At 44.7% G+C, this 19,234-nt stretch overlaps 2 protein-coding genes across 2 annotated transcripts; one reads left to right on the forward strand and one right to left on the reverse strand.

Annotated features, from left to right (window-relative positions):
- Nucleotides 1-4,606: 4,606 nt before the first annotated feature.
- IL17A (interleukin 17A) lies at nucleotides 4,607-7,694 on the forward strand. The gene is made up of 3 exons (XM_008499822.2): nucleotides 4,607-4,633; nucleotides 5,418-5,662; nucleotides 7,457-7,694. The coding sequence occupies exons 1-3, from the start codon at nucleotides 4,607-4,609 to the stop codon at nucleotides 7,692-7,694; spliced, it is 510 nt and encodes a 169-aa protein (XP_008498044.2).
- A 7,438-nt stretch (nucleotides 7,695-15,132) lies between these two features.
- Nucleotides 15,133-17,961, reverse strand: LOC103533933 (interleukin-17F). The gene is made up of 3 exons (XM_008499846.2): nucleotides 17,910-17,961; nucleotides 16,736-16,980; nucleotides 15,133-15,370 (listed from the first exon to the last, which is right to left on the reverse strand). Exons 1-3 carry the CDS (start codon nucleotides 17,934-17,936, stop codon nucleotides 15,133-15,135), a joined length of 510 nt encoding a protein of 169 aa, XP_008498068.1. The 5' UTR covers nucleotides 17,937-17,961.
- Between the last annotated feature and the right edge of the window lie 1,273 nt (nucleotides 17,962-19,234).

Raw genomic sequence — 19,234 nt, forward strand, 5'->3', positions numbered from 1 at the left:
TGATTTATAAGGATTTATAAGAATGTGCACTCCAGAGGAGGAAAATGCATTGTCTCCAACAAGAAAAAAATAAGTATCTGCCCATGGCAGGGGAGTTGGAATTAGAGGAGCTTTCCCTTTCAACCCAAACCAGTCTGGGACCTTCCTACACGTAAACAGAAAGGTTTTCTCTTTTCCAAAAATCACTATAAACTTAACTGATAGTGACTGAAAAATTATTTTAAAGTGTTTGGACATATCTGCCCCTTCTCTTTGAATGCTCTGTGTCCTGGTTTGGGCCAGGATAAAGGGGATTTTCTGTCTTTTACTTCTGCTTCCAGCTCTTGTCAGGAGCTGCACTTCCTGAAATGAACAGCAAGTTTCTCAGGCAGTGTCTGCTGCTGGGACTGATCCCACCCCATGGTTATAGTTACAGCTGGAGAATGGGCTGCAGAACCAAGGAACTGCTCAGCTCTGAGGAACATTTGGCCCTCCAGAAGGAGAAAAGGAATAAAAAGGTCACACCTGAAACCAAGATAAATGGCCAAAATTGACCAAACATAGTATTCCATCTTATACACCTCATACTCAGGATAAATCTGAGGGATCCCGAGGGTCAAACCCTTTCCTGCTTCCCCTTCTTCACCTGTCCCTGTTTGTTTTGGCATCCTGGGAGGATTCCATCCCTTCCTCTGCCTGTGCTCCTGATCCATGCCAGCCTGAATCTGTGTGTTCCTGCCTCCAGCTCCCAACTGCTGCTGACCCCAGGATTCCAGCCTGGACTTTCCCAGGGCTGCCCTGCAGCCTCGGTGGTGACGTGAGAGTTATTGGGGGAGTGGATGGAGGAACGTGGGATCAATTTTCCTGTATATTTGTATAGATTTAGTCATTTTTCCTATTTATCAATGCTGTTTCATTAAGGATGTGTAGTTCAGTTTCCAACCCATCAGTCTCTCTCCCTTATTCTCTCTCCTTTCTTTATCAGGGAGGGGAAGGAGATTAACTGAGAGCATCTGTTATTTGGTTTAATTGCCAGGCCAGTGTTAAACCCTGACACTTAGCAATCTCAGTCAGGACACAAAAGCTCTGCCATTGACCCTCACTGTGACTTGAAAGGGAGAAAGTGTCATCCAAGGCCAATACACAGAAATTTGGGTGCCTGGAGGATTTCAGCTGGGTCAGGTACTTCAGTAGCAACAATAATTTCAAGAAAGCTCCCACCAGAGCCAAAAGTTTGACTTCAAATGAGCCATGTTTGATTTCAAAAGACTTTAGATAATCTGTAAATTTTGTTTATTTGTTTGTTTTCAGTAATTTTTACTAGTGGCTCAGTTCCTGATGAATGCAGCACTAATTGTTCATTGGTTAAGCTAATTAGGGTAGAAAGTCACAGCACCTACAGCTTTGCAATATCACGGTGTTTTTATAACCCCTGCCCACAATATCACACACATAGTTCACAAAACTAGGGGATTTTTATGTCCATAAAAATAGGAAAAACATAAGATATAGTCCTTTTTATATGAAACTGGTAGTTTGGAGAGCTGAGTGTCAAAATAAAACAAAGGCCATGGGATAGATTCTAACTACATGAAAAAAATCATGTTCGATTTTAGTTTTGACTTCAGACCAGGAAGAATGGGAAAATAATACTTGGAAATTGGAGAGATCTTGGAATCAGAAACATGAAAGTTTTGTTTGGGCTCTTCAGAGCCATCAGAAGCATTTTCAAGATGTTTATTTTCTCCTGCCACCCTCACATCTTGCCTGTGACACCTGCAAAGCAAGGAGCTCATGGCTCAAAATAAACCACGGAAAGTTTTTTGGGTATGTTTCATTTTTACCCTGGCAATGTTGCATTACATGAGCTGGGGTTGAATGCTTCACTGTTCACCTTTCAAGGACTGAGGTAACCCAAACCACTGACACAGTTAGAGGAGATGAGTCTGGATTTAGGGTCAGGCTGCTTGAACCTGACCTTCCGCTACCTTGCAGGTTTTTGACATCTAATTTAACTGACCCACTTTGAATGGATATTTCAGTAAATGGCATTAGGGAAAACCCCTTCTGAGGGAACTATTTCCTTTAACTTGGACACCTCTAACTCGAAGAAGGAAACTGAATTGTACATGTAGCTTTTCCAGCATCAGCATCTTTTAAGCAAGCTGATAGAGGTCGTGGCTGTCCCAGAAACCACAAACTAAATTTGACACTTATTTAAATCCTTCTTTGGATGGTACAAGGTGAGTAAAATTTGGACCTAGATGTAAATAGTGAGCAAACATAAAAAACACACCTAGTTTGCATCACTTTTGTCTGAAAGTATCACCAAAACTAGAGATGAGGAAAGGCACACACCAGCACACCAAGACTATTACTTTATGATGCACATAGTAGCTACTCATAACTTACTTTCAGATCACAGTGATGAGAGTAATTTACTAAGAAAGATGTGTTTAAGAGAGGGATATACTCAACATTCACACACTTTCTAAACCTGAAGCCCTTTTCAAGCACCTCTGATATTCAGCCTACAAGAAGCATCATTAAATCACAGAATGTCAGGGGTTGGAATGGACCTCTGAAGATCATCAAGCACCAACACTCCTGTGCCTGGCCATCAACCACCTGCTCTCCAAACAACTTTTTAGGAACCTCATGAGAACAATGGCATAGGTGGTTTATTACAATCAGCATCACTGGAGAAGCTGCACCTTGAGAGATCTGAGCCTCTGGGTGGGGAGTCCTTGGGAGGCATTGAGTTGTCCCAGTTAGCTATGCTATGAAGGATTTGTTGGAGAGAAGAAGTAAGAAGACTCCATAGGCTAGCAGTTGGGATATTTGCCTGGGAGGAGACCTCAAATTTCTAATTTCTAGTCCAGTAGTTGCTTTCTTTGAAATTTTCCCATCTCTACTTTGCTAATGGTGTAACTGCAGAGCTCTGAGCATCCAGCAAAGGATACTGAAGGATGCCACAGAAGGACTCTGTCCCTGAGCATCTTATACATCTCAGTGGCCAAAATACTCACTAAAGTGCTATTGATATGAATCCCTGAACACTGATGAGATGAATGAATACAGACACAGCTCCTAGCAGGTAAGGTCTCCTTTCAGAGTCAAGTCCACAGCTTTTCATGAGAATTTAGGCTTCATCAAGGGCATTTGGCTAAGAAGAAACAATAAGCAAAGCAGTTGCTATCAGCCAGAGCAACAAAGTTGACCCAAAGAGGGAACAGCCTTGAAGCAGCCCAACCTCTCCAGGTCTGCAACCTCCTTACATTATCTTAGTGAAAAATCTAGAAATAGATCCCTGAATGGGAGAAAGGGATCCTGACTGTCACCAAGTCAAATGGAGAATGTCCACTTGAACATGTAGATTTAAATATGGACATGGCAGGGTGAGTTATAGCTGCAGTGTATTGGTCATAGAAGGATGGAGACAAAACAGGGTGGGCTAGGGAGGCACATGGGCTCATTGATCACTGTCACACAGGGAGTTTTAATGTCTTGGGGCCACCCCATGCAAGATACTTTAGCTCCCAAAATTTTCAAGTGTAGCATATTATCATCTTTATACCATGAAGGAGGTGTCTGCAGTTCCTTCCAGTCTTCCTGCTCACAAAAAGAGTTGTTTGGTACCTCACAACCTTCACAAAGTTTCTATAAAATCCCTCTTCTCTCCTTGACTTAGCAATGGAAGGTTGAACTACACCCCTCACATTTCCCAGATCCCTTTCCTTAGGATCACTCTATTCCTTAGCCCTTCCTCATCAAGACAAGAGCCTAAAGTGAAATGAAAAAATGGCAAGCTCAAAATCAATGTTTATGGTTGTTTTTCCCCCAAGATGAAGAATGACAGAATTTGGGAATTCTCTATCACAAAGCATTTTGTCAGAACTGACATATGACTCTTGAAGTGTAGACATGAATAAAAATAACCTGATTCAGACTAGGAAATTGGAAAGAAAAGAAAAAAAAATGAGGGGTCTTAAGAAAGGGTCTCTAGGCACTAGAACAAGTGGCAGCACATGGAAGTATGGAGACCAATTGGATGAGGGGGGAAATGTCCAATATCTGGGATGAAAAGAGCATCAGATCAGCCTAGCAGAAGACAGAACCAGTTTGGCAGAGCCAGGGTGGGTTTGATACCTACAGTACCCCAAGTCAAGACCATGAAAAGCATCAATTGTGTTTGACTGGATGATGACTCCAGGCCCAATTTAAGATTTTGTGCTTGGTGCATGCCAATTTTTTTTTTTTTTTTTTTTTTTGTGTGTGTGTGTGTGGTTTTCTGGTATCAACACTGAGTTTTGCCACCACTTGAGTGACATGGCTCAAGTCATGACATCATCTACAGCTCCACGAAGGGGTAGATGCCCATATCCTGTCTTCCACCTGCGTTAATGGAATATATAGACAGACACTTCTTCATTTAAGGTATGGTCACAAACCACAGGGTAAGGTTGGGAAAAAAAAAAAAAAAAACCAAACCAAAAAACCACCTACTCCACATTAACTAGGACAGCCCAAAAGCCTTTATAAAAAGTCCAGCAGCAAATCTGTCCAGACACCTTCGGCTCGACACAGCCCAGCACAACCATCAGGCAAAGGAAGAGAAGGAAGGAAGATGACTCCCACCTTTTGTGCTTCTCTGGTAAGGACTTGCTTTGCGTTTTGCTCCCTGATTTGACAGATTTCTGCTCTCTTCTTTATTATATTATTTGCTACAATTTTAGTTTTTTCCCCAAATTACAAGCGAGTGTTATGCCATACCTGTCAGCACTGTAAGAATCAGTTTATGAGAGCAAGAGTAGGTGTGATATACAGAATATTTTCATTCCAGCCTACAGTATAGACTCCAGATACCAGCAAAGCTGACTGTAGGACAAGTTGTTAGGCAGATGATCATAGAATGGCTTAGGCTGGAAGGGATCTTAGAGATCCAACCACCCTGCCATGGGCAGGGACACCTCTCATCCAGCCCAGGCTGCTCCAAGCCCCATCCAACCTGGCCTTGAACACCTCCAGGGAGGGGGCATCCACAGCTTCTCTGGGCAATCTGTTCCTGAGTTTCACTGCCTTCATACTGAAGAACTTCTTCCTAATATCCAGTCTATTTTCCTCCAGGTTAAAGCCATTTCCCCTTGTCCTGTAGCTGGACACTCTTATGTAAAGTCCCTCTCTATCCTCCCTGTAGGTTCCTTTCAGGTATTGAAGATGATGCCTTACAGCAGTTCTACATCCAGGGAAGTGGTGGAGTCACCATTCCTGGAAGTCTTCAAAAACCATATGGACCTAACTAACACTTGAAGATATGGCTTAGTTGGGTGGTGGTGCTGGATTGCCAGGTGGACTCGATGATCTTAGAAGTCCTTTCCAACCTTAATGATTCTATGATTCTATTTGTGTTGTCCCTTAAATTCACCAATTGTCTTCAGGTCAGGTCACTGCTCTCCATGCTGCTGGCCATGCTGGCAGCTAGCAGTGCTGCCCATGGGAAGGTGATGCAGCCTGGACTCAAGGCAGAGAGCCTCTTCAAGCAAGTGTATGCTGGATGCCTGACCCAAAAAGACTCAAAATTCCCTCAAACAGTCAGAGTCAACATCAGCATCAGCAACAGGAACCAGGACACCAAAACTCACGTTGATGTCAGCAGCCGCTCTCTGTCTCCCTGGGATTACAGGTATGACCTCTGTCACTATGGTCTAGAAACAGACTGATTGCCCTGGTCAAAAATAATGCCAAGGTCTTGCCTTGATTTATATCTTTGATTTATTATCAGTGTTTTACTGTGGAGAGATTTTGGAAACATGAGGGTACCCACAGTCCATACAATCCTCTGAAATGCCATCAATGCAGAATGGAGCACAGAGAAAAAAACATGGTCTAGGGTTGCCATAGAGAAGGCAAAGAAAATTACATCAGTAATTTAATTGATTGATTTGTATGTTTAACTTAGAATTATAGAATCCGAGAATGTCAGGTTGGAAGGGACCTCAAGGATCATCTGGTCCAAGCCCTTATTTTGATATAAATATTTATTTTAATATTAATAATTATTGATTCTTATATTAATAATTATTGAATTTAATATTAATATTTATTTCTTTTAATATTAAAATACTTTATTAAAATACTAAAATATTTTAAAATTAAATAAAACATGGTCCAGGCTTGCCATACAGAAGGCAAAAAAATTACATCAGTAATTTAATTGATTGATTTGTATATTTAACTTAGAATCATAGAATCCAGGAATGTCAGGTTGGAAGGGACCTCAAGGATCATCTGTTCCAAACCCTTATTTTAATATAAATATGTATTTTAATATTAATGTTTACTTTAATATTAATATTTGTTTATTTTAATATTAATATTACTGCTTATCTGAGATGTCTCAGCACCCCGTTGATCTGCAACTTCAAATTTCCCAAAGTGGAGAAATCCACCACTTCCTCTGGGAGACCATTCCAACCTCTGACTGTCCCCAGAGTGAAAATTTTCCTCTTGTGTCCAGTCAGAATCTCCTCAGGAGCAACTTGTGCCCATTGCCCCTTGGCTTGTCCATGGGACTCCTTGTCCATAGGGAGTCTCCATCTTCTTTGCAGCCCCTTATGACATGGTCATAAGGTCTCCCCTAAGCCTTCTCTTCTCAAAGATGAACAAACCCAGATTTGTCAGCCTTCAGAATCATTATTTACTGAAGAGAACATCAAAAAGACCCCAGAGGGTTAACATTGCATTGAATTCCAAGGTGGTTTGAAAACATCAGCATCAGACCCCGAGGACATTTTATGTTTTGGAGAGGAGATGAAGGTCTTTGGGTCCATTAGTCATTTGACATGTAGGGAGGTTCAACTAATTTCTAATTATAGAATAGAAATCAGGACACTGTTCATAGAATTGGCTGGGTTGGAAGGGACCTCAGAGACCATCAAGTCCAACCCTTGAGCCACTACCACTGCAGTTCCCAGCCCATGGCACTCAGTGCCACATCCAGGCTCTTTTGAAATATCTCCAGACACGGAGAACCCACTACTTCCCTGGGCAGCCCATTCCAATGGCTGATCACCCTCTCCATAAAGAAATTCTTTCTAATATCCAACCTAAACCTCCCCTGGCACAACTTGAGACCCTGCCCTCTTGTCTTGCTGAGAGTTGCCTGGGAAGATTTTTTTTTTTTTTTTTTTGATTGGTCTTTTAAAGCCAATGCTTATTTGAAGCAAGTCCTAAGCAAAGGCAGTTTTAAGCCATCCCAGCTTGTCTCACACTTAAAAACTTCCAGTATTTACTTATTCACACTTAATTTCTTTAAAAAAAAAATACTGTAGTGGGGATCTACTGCCCCTTCAATAGGCAATCTTCCAGGAGGTAAATTCACCCAACCTTGGAACCCATCATGATCCAAACTACCAGGCCTCTGGAGATGCAGAAACATTTTCCATTCCAAATCCTTCCTTTCCATGCCAACTTCCAGGATTGACGAGGATCACAACCGCTTCCCCCGGCTGATTGCTGAGGCCAAGTGCCTCCACTCCAGGTGTGTGAGCCCAGATGGGCAACTGGACCACAGCCTCAACTCCGTCCCCATCAAACAGGAGATCCTGGTACTCCGGAGGGAGCAGAAGGGCTGCCACCAATCATTCCAGCTGGAGAAGAAAATCATCACCGTGGGTTGCACCTGTGTCACCCCCTTGATCCGACACCAGGGATAAAGGGAGCCAGGAGGGGCAGAACAGGGAGACAAGGAGGAGAACTTCCCTGCTTAACAGAGATGAAATGAAGGGGCCTGATGCAGTATCTGCAAAACCAAAGCCATAATGACTAGATAGAATTTAGACAAACTTATTAAAAATTAAGACATTGCAGTTTAAAAAAAAATAGTAAGATTTTCCTGCAAAATGTTCATTTTCTTTACCAAGTCAGAATCCAGACACCTTCCTGTGCCACACTGAAAAAAGTACCAGGACCTCTTTACACATCATTAGTTTATAATTTGAAATGTCTATTTATATCATTCTATTTATGCTGGTGTAAAACTTAGTAATAACTTATCTGCTTATTTATCTTTGTGTAATAATGATAATAAAAAATAATAGAAAATACCTCTGTGTCATTATTTACTTCTAAAGAAGCCTTTTTGATGAGGCAAAGAAATCACTCAGTTCACTGATGACAAAGAGATTAGCATAGAATCCCAGGATGATTTGGGTTGGAAGGGACCTTAAAGATCACCTTGTTCCACCACCCCCTGTTCAGAGATAGCATCAGCCCAGAGCTAAAGCTGAGCAGTGGAAATGTGTTTGTTGGTTTTAGGGTGGGAGTTCCTTTCCCCCAAAGCAGCATTTGAAGTGTGGTGTCGAACTCATCTTTCTAAATTCCTTTCCAAGCAGGTAATTAGTTGGATAACTGGGCATTTACCCAGTGATTTTTTTGCTGGTCTCTCTGTAATGTCAATCTGCTGGGTGTCACTTGGTAATTTTTCTCCAGCTATCTCAGTTTATGAGTAAAATTTTGGTAAAAATTCCTAAATTTTCTATGGACTTTATGTTCTACTGCAGCAGGGCTAGAGGCTACCAAGAGAAATCTGAGTTTAGCATCATTCATGTAGTGATGGGATGGGGAGGAGGGAATTTCAAGCTGTGAGAGGGGAGATTGAGATGAGATCTTAGGAAGAAATTCTTTAATTTGAGGGTGCTGAGCCCCTGGCCCAGGTTTCCCAGAGAAGCTGTGGCTGCCCCATCCCTGGCAGTGTCTCAGCCCAGGTTGGATGGGGCTTGGAGCAACCTGGGCTGGGGGAGGTGTCCCTGCCCATAGCATCAGGAATGGAATTAGATGATGCTTAAAGACCCTTCCAACACAAAGCTGTCTGGGATTCTATGAGCTGCTAAGTGCAATCATAATTTTCTCCATGCTGGAGCCCAATCTGGAGCAGACTGAAGCAGCATTTCTCCCCTGGTTGCTACGGGGTTGGTGTAGGTGGATGTCTGGCACTGCAGGTGGGTTTATTTAAAGAAGACCTGGGTTTGAAGTCCTCAGATAAACATGTTCTGTGTTTCTAAAGGGTGCTGGTTTGTGAGGACACAGATGGTTGTTTTGTTGGCTGCCATCTCAGGGAGGTGTGACCCTTCTTTGGCCCTGCCAACACTCCATGGGCAAATACAGCAGAAGGCAAAATTTCAGGAGTGCAGAGCTCAGGGGTGCAATTCCCTAATGAGGGGCAAAGTTCTTTCAGGTGAAAGCATCTCTCCTGTGAAGAAAGACTGAAAGCCCTGGGGCTGTTCATCCTTGAGAAAAGAAGGCTGAGAGGGGATCTTATCAATGTCTATAAATATCTGAGGGGTGGGTGTCAGGAGGAAGGGGCCAATCTTTTTTCAGTGGTGCCCAGGAACAGGACAAGGAATATTGGGTTGGAGCTGGAACACAGGATTTAACATAAGGAGAAACTTCCTTACTGTGAGGGTGAGGAAGCCTTGGCCCAGGCTGCCCAGGAATGGAGTCTCCTTATCTGGAGACTTTCAAAACCCACCTGGATGTATTCCTGGGTGATCCTGATTTTCCAGGGGAGTTGGACTCGGTGATCTCTAGAATTCCCTTCCAACCCCTGACATTCCATGGTTCTATGAAAGACTCCTCTGCAGATCCAGCTGTGCTAACTGGAGATGTGTTGGAATCATAGAATCATCTGGGTTGGAAGGGACCTCTGAGATCATCAAGTCCAACCCTTGATCCACTGCTGCCGTGGTTACTAGACCATGGCACTAAGTGCCACATCCAGTATAAAATCATAGAATCGATTTGTCCAAAACCAAAAAAAATCGATTTGTCCCAACTTTTGCTGCTGAGGGGTCATTCCCTCCAGCTGTGCCACTAAGCCTAAACCCTCACATACCTATTCCAGGTAAAATCAGGTGGGATAACCTAAACTCATGGCACAGCCAGAGGTTTCATACCATTCCTTGAGTGAGCATTGATCCAAGGAAACATCAATCTGCAACCACAACAATCAGCTCCTGTGCACACCTTGAGTTACCTCCAAACACTAATATAACTTCACCCAGATTTAGGTATTTAGCAGCATATGTGATCCTAACTTTGCTTGTTTCCTATCTTGTCTCCAACCAGGCACTCTTAAAGTTTCATGCAGGTGCAGGTTGACCCAGCTGGCTGTCCTAAGGATATTAAGCATGGGAGCAAACTGACAAAAAAAAAAAAAATAAAATCAAGAAACACTCATCCTTTGAAGTTTTCAAGGAGTTTACTTAACTACAGGAAACTACAGGATAGAGCTGACTACCTTGTCCATTAGATAATCCCTCAATGTCCTACCACTTGAGCTTTGGCAAATGATCTGCAGCAGCCCAAGTAACTTCTAAGAGTTAAAATTACAGTAATTCCCTTCCGATCCTGGTAGGGATGTTGGCACATGAGTAACACAGACTGGTTAGCAGTGCTGAGAGAGCTACCTCATGGAAAAAGTCAGAACCAGGTCAACACAAGATGACAAATTTGGAGCACGAAAACACAGACACCTTTCTGTCACCAAGATATTCCCTTCCACCAGCATCATTCTCCCTTGGACCATTTACCAACCCAATTAAAAAGGAGCTCTAGGACATTTTTATTTTTTTATTTACTTGGTCTGGTGCCAACTTCCTGCTCACTGCTGCACATTCTCCTGCAGAATCATTTAGCAGTGTGGTCACTTGGATTCCTTTGGCCTGAGGACTTTTTTCTCCTCTACTCCAAGTTCTCTTGCAACTCCTGGCACCATGAGCTAAGAGGTCTTTTCCTTCACGTTGCTGTGGTCATCTGGAAAGGTGAAAACTAATCTCAAAACAAAGTGCCCTTCCATGAGGTCTCAGTGCTGTTTCTCTGGACATATATTCATAATTACAGTTAATAATGATGAAGATAGGAGACCAATGAGAGTAGGACCCCTCTTTCCCCCTTCCACACCTCTCATCAGTTGGAGGATCAAGAGGTACAGATTGTTCTCCCTTGTTTTGAAGAGCTCCTGTGCAAATTCTTCCTTATTTTGTCTTTTAATGCTGTTATCATGGGTGGGGCAGACTTGCTGCAAAACCTTCTTCAACCCCAAAGTTTTCAGGCCCCATCTTGGTTTCACATAAATTGGGAAAATCTGAAGAGCAGCAGCTTAGCAGCCAGATTGCTTGGCAACCTCTGAGGAAAACCCAGCAGCAAGGGAAGTTTGAGACTGGATTTGTGTAGCACATGATCAGAAAACTTTATCAGGGCTTGTTATCAAAACCAGCTGGACAGACACCAGATGCTTGTTAAGGGGAAAAAAGATTCAGGTGTCTGGAAGCCTCATGGTGTGAAGCAGGTCAGGAGTACAGATTTCAGAAGTCTGAAGTGAAAAACAAACCCTAAAAGCTGTAGGGGCAAGTGAAGACAGAAGATGAACCAAATCTACTGATTCACTGGAACATGGAACCTTGATGATGATACAAACACATTGAGTTTATTAAGGATGTAGATAAAAACGAAACATGAGATTTCATACTGGGAAAACCACTCAAACTCTCTCAGAAATAGCTATGCCCAGAAAAATTGTATTTTGAGCAGAGATTACTCAGTCAGTGACCCCCAAAGAGCAACCAAGATGTCCTCTTGAACTGGGGAGCCCAGAGCTGGATGAAGTGTTCCAGATGTGGAGACACCAGGACAGAGTAGAGTGGGAGAATGACCTCTCTCATCCTACTGGCCACACTCTTCCTCACGGAACCCAGGACACAAGGAGCAGGGAGCCAGGGGAGAGGGAAAGGATGTTGAGAGAGATGGGCAGAAGATGGAAGCCATAAGAAAGGCCACATGGCTTGGATACCAATCTGGGACCATAGGTCTAGCAGGTTATGAGAAGACACCATGGGAATGCTACTACACCTACAGCGGTGTCTTCTCCTCCTGGTAAAACAGCCAAATGTTTGAAGGCTGCTCTAAGCCACATTTCAGAGCCAGAGATGCCCAGGGATGGTTGGTTGGGATGCCTGGGTTGGTTGCTGCAAAGGGAACAAAACAAAGCAAAGCTTTTTGGTTTTGCTGCTCCTCAGCTGTGACCCAGGCTTGCTCTTGGTGGCAATATGACTGTGCTGCTTACAAGAAGCATCAACTCACACAAAATCACACAGAATCAGCCCAAGTTGGAAAGGACCTCTGAGATCATCAAGTCCAACCCTTGATCCACTCCCCCTGTGGTTCCCAGCCCATGGCACTGAGTGCCACATTCAGGCTCTTCTTAAAAACCTCCAGGGATGGAGAATCCACCCCCTCCCTGGGCAGCCCATTCCAATGTCTGATCACCCTCTCCATAAAGAATTTCTCCCTAATATCCAACCTAAACCTCCCCTGGCAGAGCTTAAGCCCATGGCCTCTTGTCTGACTGAGAGTTGCCTGGGAGCAGAGCCCGACCCCCCCTGGCTCCAACCTCCTTTCAGGGAGTTGTAGAGAGTGATGAGGTCTCCCCAAACTAAACTCCTTGGCCATGTTCTTAGAATGCTGGGAATGAAAGGAAGCCACCTACCTCATCACAAAAGCCAACACCTACAGAAACAACCAGGCTCAGATTTACACACCCTAAGAACGATGCCATTAGGAGTAAAAACCCTCCTTGCCCCTTTCATTTGGCCAATCCTCCCTGCTCACCAACATGTGCCCTGCTGAGAGGTGGGTGGTTTGCAGCTGGTAGCTGCAAAAACCTCATGAGCCATGGACCAGACATCTTTAATTAACTGCTTTTGCATTTTCTTCATTAGCTACCTCACCATTCACCCAGGCAGAGCATCTCTCCAGCCAAGCTGGTGGCATCAGCACAGGAGCTGCCACCAACCCAATGCCAAAGCAATGAAGAGGAAAATGCAGGCTGGTGTTGTCCCCACAAAACAAGAGGGGACAACCCCAACGGGCTCAGCTTGTCGGGAAGGAGAGAAGTAGGTCAGGAGTAAGAATTGGGGTGTACAGCTTGCAATTTCCTGGCCAGTGGTTACTGTAAGAGGGGAGCTGGTGTTAGGCAAGAGTTTGCAGAAGATACCTCCGTGGGTTTGTGCTCCACCACATGAAGAGCTCGTGGTGGTCATAATGAAAGAGCTGCTGCCACAAATGAGTATGGAGGCTTGTAACTCACTGAGGTGGTTTCCCTGCCTGGTTACAAGCCATGGCATGTTGAACTCACTCCCAGTGCCCTTCAGGGCAAGGAATATGCCCCACATGAGCAAAAAGCACCAAAGGAGTTATTTAGACTCAATGAAGCATCTGAGATGCTTGGTGGAAGGAACCTATTGTATGCCGGCACCCAGTGGGCCTGATTTAAAGTAGCTGCCAGGCAGCCAAAATAAAATAGAAGAATGCCTGAACTGAACGTAGGTTAACCCTGGTTTAAAGGCAGGTGAATGAGGACATGCAGGCTTAAAACCTCCACCAACAGAAACCAAAGTCAGAGGTCTGAGAATCTGGCACAGATCTGAGTGAGAGATGAGTAAGGCCAAAAAAAAACCAAAAATAACATTACTGCAGCAAACTGGTAACACAATAAGCCTTCTTACTCCTTGTGGAGCTGAGGGAGAGAAAGGGTGATACATAAATTCATAGAATCATGGCATGGTTTGGGTTGGAATGGACCTTAAAGCTCATCCAGTTCCAACCCTTCTGCCATGGTCAGGGACACCTCCCACAGCCCAGGGTGCTCCAAGCCCCATCCAACCTGGGGTGAGACACTGCCAGGGATGGGGCAGCCACAGCTTCTCTGGGAAACCTGGGCCAGGGGCTCAGCACCATCATAGGAAGGGATTTCTTCCTAGAGATCTCATCTCCATCTTCCCTCTATCAGCTTGAAACTCTTCCCTTTCATCCTGTCTCTACACATCTTTGTCAAAAGTCCATCCCCAGCTTTCCTGTACCCCTCCAGGTACTGGAAGGCTCTGGAAGGACTCTCTGGAGCCTTGTATTCTCCAGCTAGAACACCTTCCTGAGTAAGGATACCCCAACTCAGCAAGCATCCCTGCCCTGGAAGGTGTTCATTCCTTGTTTCCTTGGTGTGGAAGGATTCTCCATTCACCACTTCAAGGCCAGCACCAAAATCTGGCTGGTTAAAGAGTAGTGAGATGAAGTCATCGTCTCTGCATTTCTGTTCAGCCAACCAACCAGCCAGCAGGGAAGGTTGCTCAGGATGAGGACATCTTGTCTGGAAGAGGACAGGACAGGTCTTGCCCAACACACATAATTCAAGCTTGACCCCATCCCAAATTTTGCTTCCAGCCCTGCCAGACAATGTCATCCACCTCTTTTCCCACCATCCCTAAAGTCCATGCCCAAGTTCTGGAGCACCTGACTGCATTGCCAACTCCCCCAGCTCTGCCTGTGTAACTTCACACTTTCAGGCCCATTTTTTTTTATCTTCTCATCTATTTAGGCTGCAGGTTCTCCCTTGCACTCCCTCTTACTCATATCATTGCACCAGAAATAACCTGATCTTTGCTGAAATCTCTCAAGGCTGTGGCAGCACAAACCCATTCTCTGTGTCAGCTTTCATTCTGAACTACCACAAAACGACATTCTTTTCAATAAAATACAATTTTTATTCAGTGGATAAGTTATTGAATAAATACAGATAAACATTTACTTTTTTTTTTTTTTTGATACTCTGAGCACCTACAAAGCCATAAATACAGTCATAAATAGAAGACATAAATATATGCTCCCATTAGTTCTTTGCCATTTCTACCTTCAGTGTAAGCAGACACAATTCCTTTCCAAATTGCTCTGGAGTAAGTCACACAAGTGACTTCTATGTCACATAAGTGACACAAACCCAGAGGGTGATACGAATACCAGGCCTGGTTGCACTTGTGTCAACTTCACACAAGAAATACAGTAGTGAGCAAGGATGGCCAGAGGAGGAAAAGGAAACCAGGGATAAGGAAGGGAGGGAGAAGGTGCAGGATGGAGGATGACATTTTGTGGCAGTGTTGGTGGGGATGTACACATCAGGACAACTCAGTGCCAAGAACAACTTTTGAAACTCTAAACCATTAAACTCTTGGAAGGCCAGATGGACCCCTGGGGGCTTTCTCCAAAGGGAGAATCCATAGGGTGAGGTTTCTTCATCCCAACTTTCTCTCTCCAACCCAATCCCTCCTAGGAGTGGTGGCGGATGACAGGAGCAGCACAGGTGCAGCCCACGGTGATGATTCTCTTCTCCAGGTGGTAGGTGGGCAGGCAGCCCCTCTGCTCCCTCCTCAGGACAAGGATCTCCTGGTGGATGGGGATGGAGTTGAGGCTGTGATCCTCCTGGCCCAGGGGGGTGATGCAGCCCGAGAAGCGGCACTGAGCATCAGCAATCACCTGGGGGAAGCGGTTGGGATCCTCATCCAGCCTGGGGATGGAGACACAAAAGGGTTTTACAACAGGGAGGGGTGATTATCTACATTAAAGGCCCTGGTTTGGGCCAGGATAAAGGTGATTTTCTGTCTTGTACTTTTGCTTCCAGCTCAGTCTCTTGTCAGGAGCTGCACTTGCTGAAATGAACAGCAAGTTTCTCAGGCAGTGTCTGCTGCTGGGACTGATCCCACTCCATGGTTATAGTTACAGCTGGGAATGGGCTGCAGAACCAAGGAACTGCTCAGCTCTGAGGAACATTTGGCCCTCCAGAACGAGAGAAGGAGTAAAAAAGGTCACACCTGAAACCCTCCTTTGGGGAGGAACAGACAAGATAAATGACCAAAATTGACCAAACAGGGTATTCCATCCAATACACCTCATACTCAGGATAAATTGGAGGGATCATGAGGGTCAAACCCCTTCCTGTTTCCCTTTCTTCACCTGTCCCTGTTTGTTTTGGCATCCTGGGAGGATTCCATCCCTTCCTCTGCCTGTGCTCCTGATCCATGCCAGCCTGAATCTGTGTGTTTCTGCCTCCAGCTCCCAACTGCTGCTGACCCCAGGATTCCAGCCTGGACTTTCCCAGGGCTGCCCTGCAGCCTCAGTGGGGATGTGAGAGTTACTGGAGGAAAGGGGGGAGGAACGTGGGATCAATTTTCCTGTATATTTGTATAGATTTAGTCATTTTTCCTATTTATCATTACTGTTCCATTAAAGCTGTGTAGTTTAGTTTCCAACCCATCAGTCTCTCTCCCTTATTCTCTCTCCTTTCTTTATCAGGGAGGGGAGGGGGATTAATAGAGAGCATCTGTTATTTGGTTTAATTGCCAGGCCAGTGTTAAACCCTGACACCTGTGCACCCACATTATGAGAAAAGGGCAAAGAATTTCCCTGTCCTCAACATTTTAAGAATGATTTCCTAGGATAATGAAGTTCAGGAGGATAACACTGCCAGATCATTCTCCAGTGGTAGATGGATGGAGCAGAGCTAGGTGAAATACAGAACTGATGGCAAGTGGATGGTTCATTTTTGACTGGTTTTGTTTTAATTTCAGTTTCCAAAACTGTCTTTCAGCTCTGAAAATGTAGAACTACATTGTACTGACATTTTCCTAGAGGAATAATTCTTTGACAAAGATTGCCACAATGATTAGAGATGGTTCCAGTGATGTCCCCTTGCACTGCCAAGAATTTCTCACCCAACATCAAAATGAGAGAGTGTGTCTAGGAGTGTTTGCAGTATTCACAGGCTCCAGAGTTATTCTAAGAACTTGACCATCGTTCACCACAAAGAAAAAAACACTAAAAAACCATCTGTGCAGCACAACCACTGCCATTTAGATAACAACTGAAGAGTTACCTGTAATCCCAAGGAGCAAGGGAGCGGTTGCTGACATCGTGGACCACCCTAGAGCCATGATCTGAAGTGCTGATCCGAATGTCAACTTTCACTGTGGAAGGGAATTTGGGATCCTTTGGGTTCAGGCAATCTTCACCAAGCCTCCCAGAGCCACTGCCCTTGTTGGGTCGAGGCCGAGCTGCCCTCCCATGGGGTGAGCTGCTTACACTGAGAGCTACAACCACCACTAAAAGCAGAGACCTGAACTGGGAGAGAAAAAGGCATCATTGGCTTTGGTTCAGTCAAGAGAGAAAGCACAAAGAGACAAATCTAGACTGGACTGGACCATCAGTGGGCCATATAACTAGAAAATGGAGAAGGATGCAGAACATGAGTCCTCTCTTGAACCTCTTTCTTGATGTCTCAGCTCTGGGCAGTGGTCCTCAGACTTCTGGTTGGGTGAGACAGCATGAGACAATACTGTAATGATGTTAATAATGCTCATCACAACAAATGCTGAATTCTGATTCAAATTCTGATTCACAAGTGGGCTCTGCACCAGGAAGAGCATCTCTCCAACAAGCCCTGAAAGCTCCTCCTCCACAGTCAAACAGCCTTATGATCTACAAGGTGGGGTAAGGGCTTGGCTGACCCCATGCCAAAGCTTAGAAACCTACGTAGGCCATGTGCCTTCTGAGGAGGGCAAAGTTTGGCCACCTCTATCTGCTGGAAATAACCCTTTTCTTGATGAAATCCGAGATTCTTGGGCCATTTCCAGGAGCTCAGGTTTTAAGAAAAGATGGATGGATGCAAAGCTGTTTAAAAAGTCACCAGAGTTGACAGTGCTGCAAATACTGCCCAGGTTCAAATGAAACAGTCAGACATTCCCTCACAAGGACATTTCAGCAATGATGATAGCATCTTGTCTGGGAAACAGCCTGTCTCTCCTCACCCCACAGCCACCATTCTGCCCTGACACATAATTAATGGATTATCCATTGCCTCCTGGTCTCTCATGCACCAAACCCATTTCCAAAAGCTGAGGACACGAAGCTGCATCAGCCTCAGCATCCCCTTCAGCTCCCTCTCAAACCCACACAGGTTGCTCCTAAATAACAACATCATGGAATCTCCATTTTTTTTTTGCTCTTGCAGCAAAAAGATCTCAACTCTGATACCAGATCTGAGCACTTACCACCACTGAGTAGCTGACAAAAGCCATGGCAACCTCTCTGCTGCTTCTGGGGAGAGAGCACAAGGATTCTCCTGCTCTGAGACCTCTTCCACCCTGCATGTGTCTCCAAGCCAGCTGTGGTCTCCTTTATATAGTGATGTTCAACCACCAGCATCCTTTCCATTGCAGCATCTGGCTGCCCTACCTGACCCAAGGTTAGGAGATATCTTTCCTTTTCTAGCCCACTTCCTTCTGTCTACCTCCAGATAGGGGAGGGCAGATATTATGTCATCAGAATCCCAACTCAACCAGTACAGTTTATTCAGGCAGATAAAGAGATAAGAGAAAAAGAAAAAAGAAAAAAAAAGCTCAGGCAGATTTGTTTGGTTTTTTTTTTTTCCTTCCCACCCCCTCTTTCTAATATTAGTGTTCTCTCACCACAAACACAGCTGTGGATGCATTTCCACGTGCCCCACACAAACCAAGCAGCAGAAATCAGCAAGCTGCAAAGTCAGGTACCCAACAAGGGTTTCAAAATGAGGACAGGACATGGAGCTTCATGATTTAACCTCTCTTTGCTTCAGTTGCACCACCTGCCCCCATCTCATCTCATCTCATCTCATCTCATCTCACCTCACCTCACCTCAGAGATCCCTGTATCCTCCCTTGGCCAGGCAGAGGAAGAGCAGATGCCCAGGAAAAGTCCTCCTGGGGGAACTTGGGGAAACAAGAGCTGGGAAGCCTTTGCTTCTCTCATTGTTGAGATCCCATGTTGACATTTTCTGGAAAACTTTGAAAAAAAACTCCTGCAGGCCCTTGTAATGGTCCTGAGGGCATTAATTGGCTTTACTAACCTTGACCTGAATACCATGGGGTTTTTCCACAGCCCAGCACCAGGAGACCCATTGCCTTTCAGCTTTGGGTTCCCAGTCCCTACCTGAGCTGTGCTGCTGTCCTGCCCCTCCTCTGGCTTGGTCTACTGGATAGATCTTGGAATAGTGTTTCTCCTTGGACATAGATGGGAGACCATCACCATGGCCAGACTGGATTGCACTTTGCCTAAGTCTCCTCTAAGTGTCAAGGGAAGTGGAGGAAATCTATTTTGAAGCAATGTGCTTCTATTTTAAGGTCCCTGAAAGGGCTGCAACACCTCCAGCAGAACAGTGGTTGTAGATGTTGATGGCCCAGCAATATATTATGGTGTTGGGTGAGGTGTGGAGGCAGCTGGGAGAGAACTCACATGGAGTCAGTGTCCTGGCAAGCAACTGGGAGTGTCTTTTGATGATCCCATAGAAATCCCAGCAAATTTGAATGATTCAGGAATATTTAGAAAGCTTCAGCATGCA

The sequence above is a fragment of the Calypte anna genome, chromosome 3 (genome assembly GCF_003957555.1).
Source record: "Calypte anna isolate BGI_N300 chromosome 3, bCalAnn1_v1.p, whole genome shotgun sequence".
Lineage (NCBI taxonomy): Eukaryota > Metazoa > Chordata > Aves > Apodiformes > Trochilidae > Calypte > Calypte anna.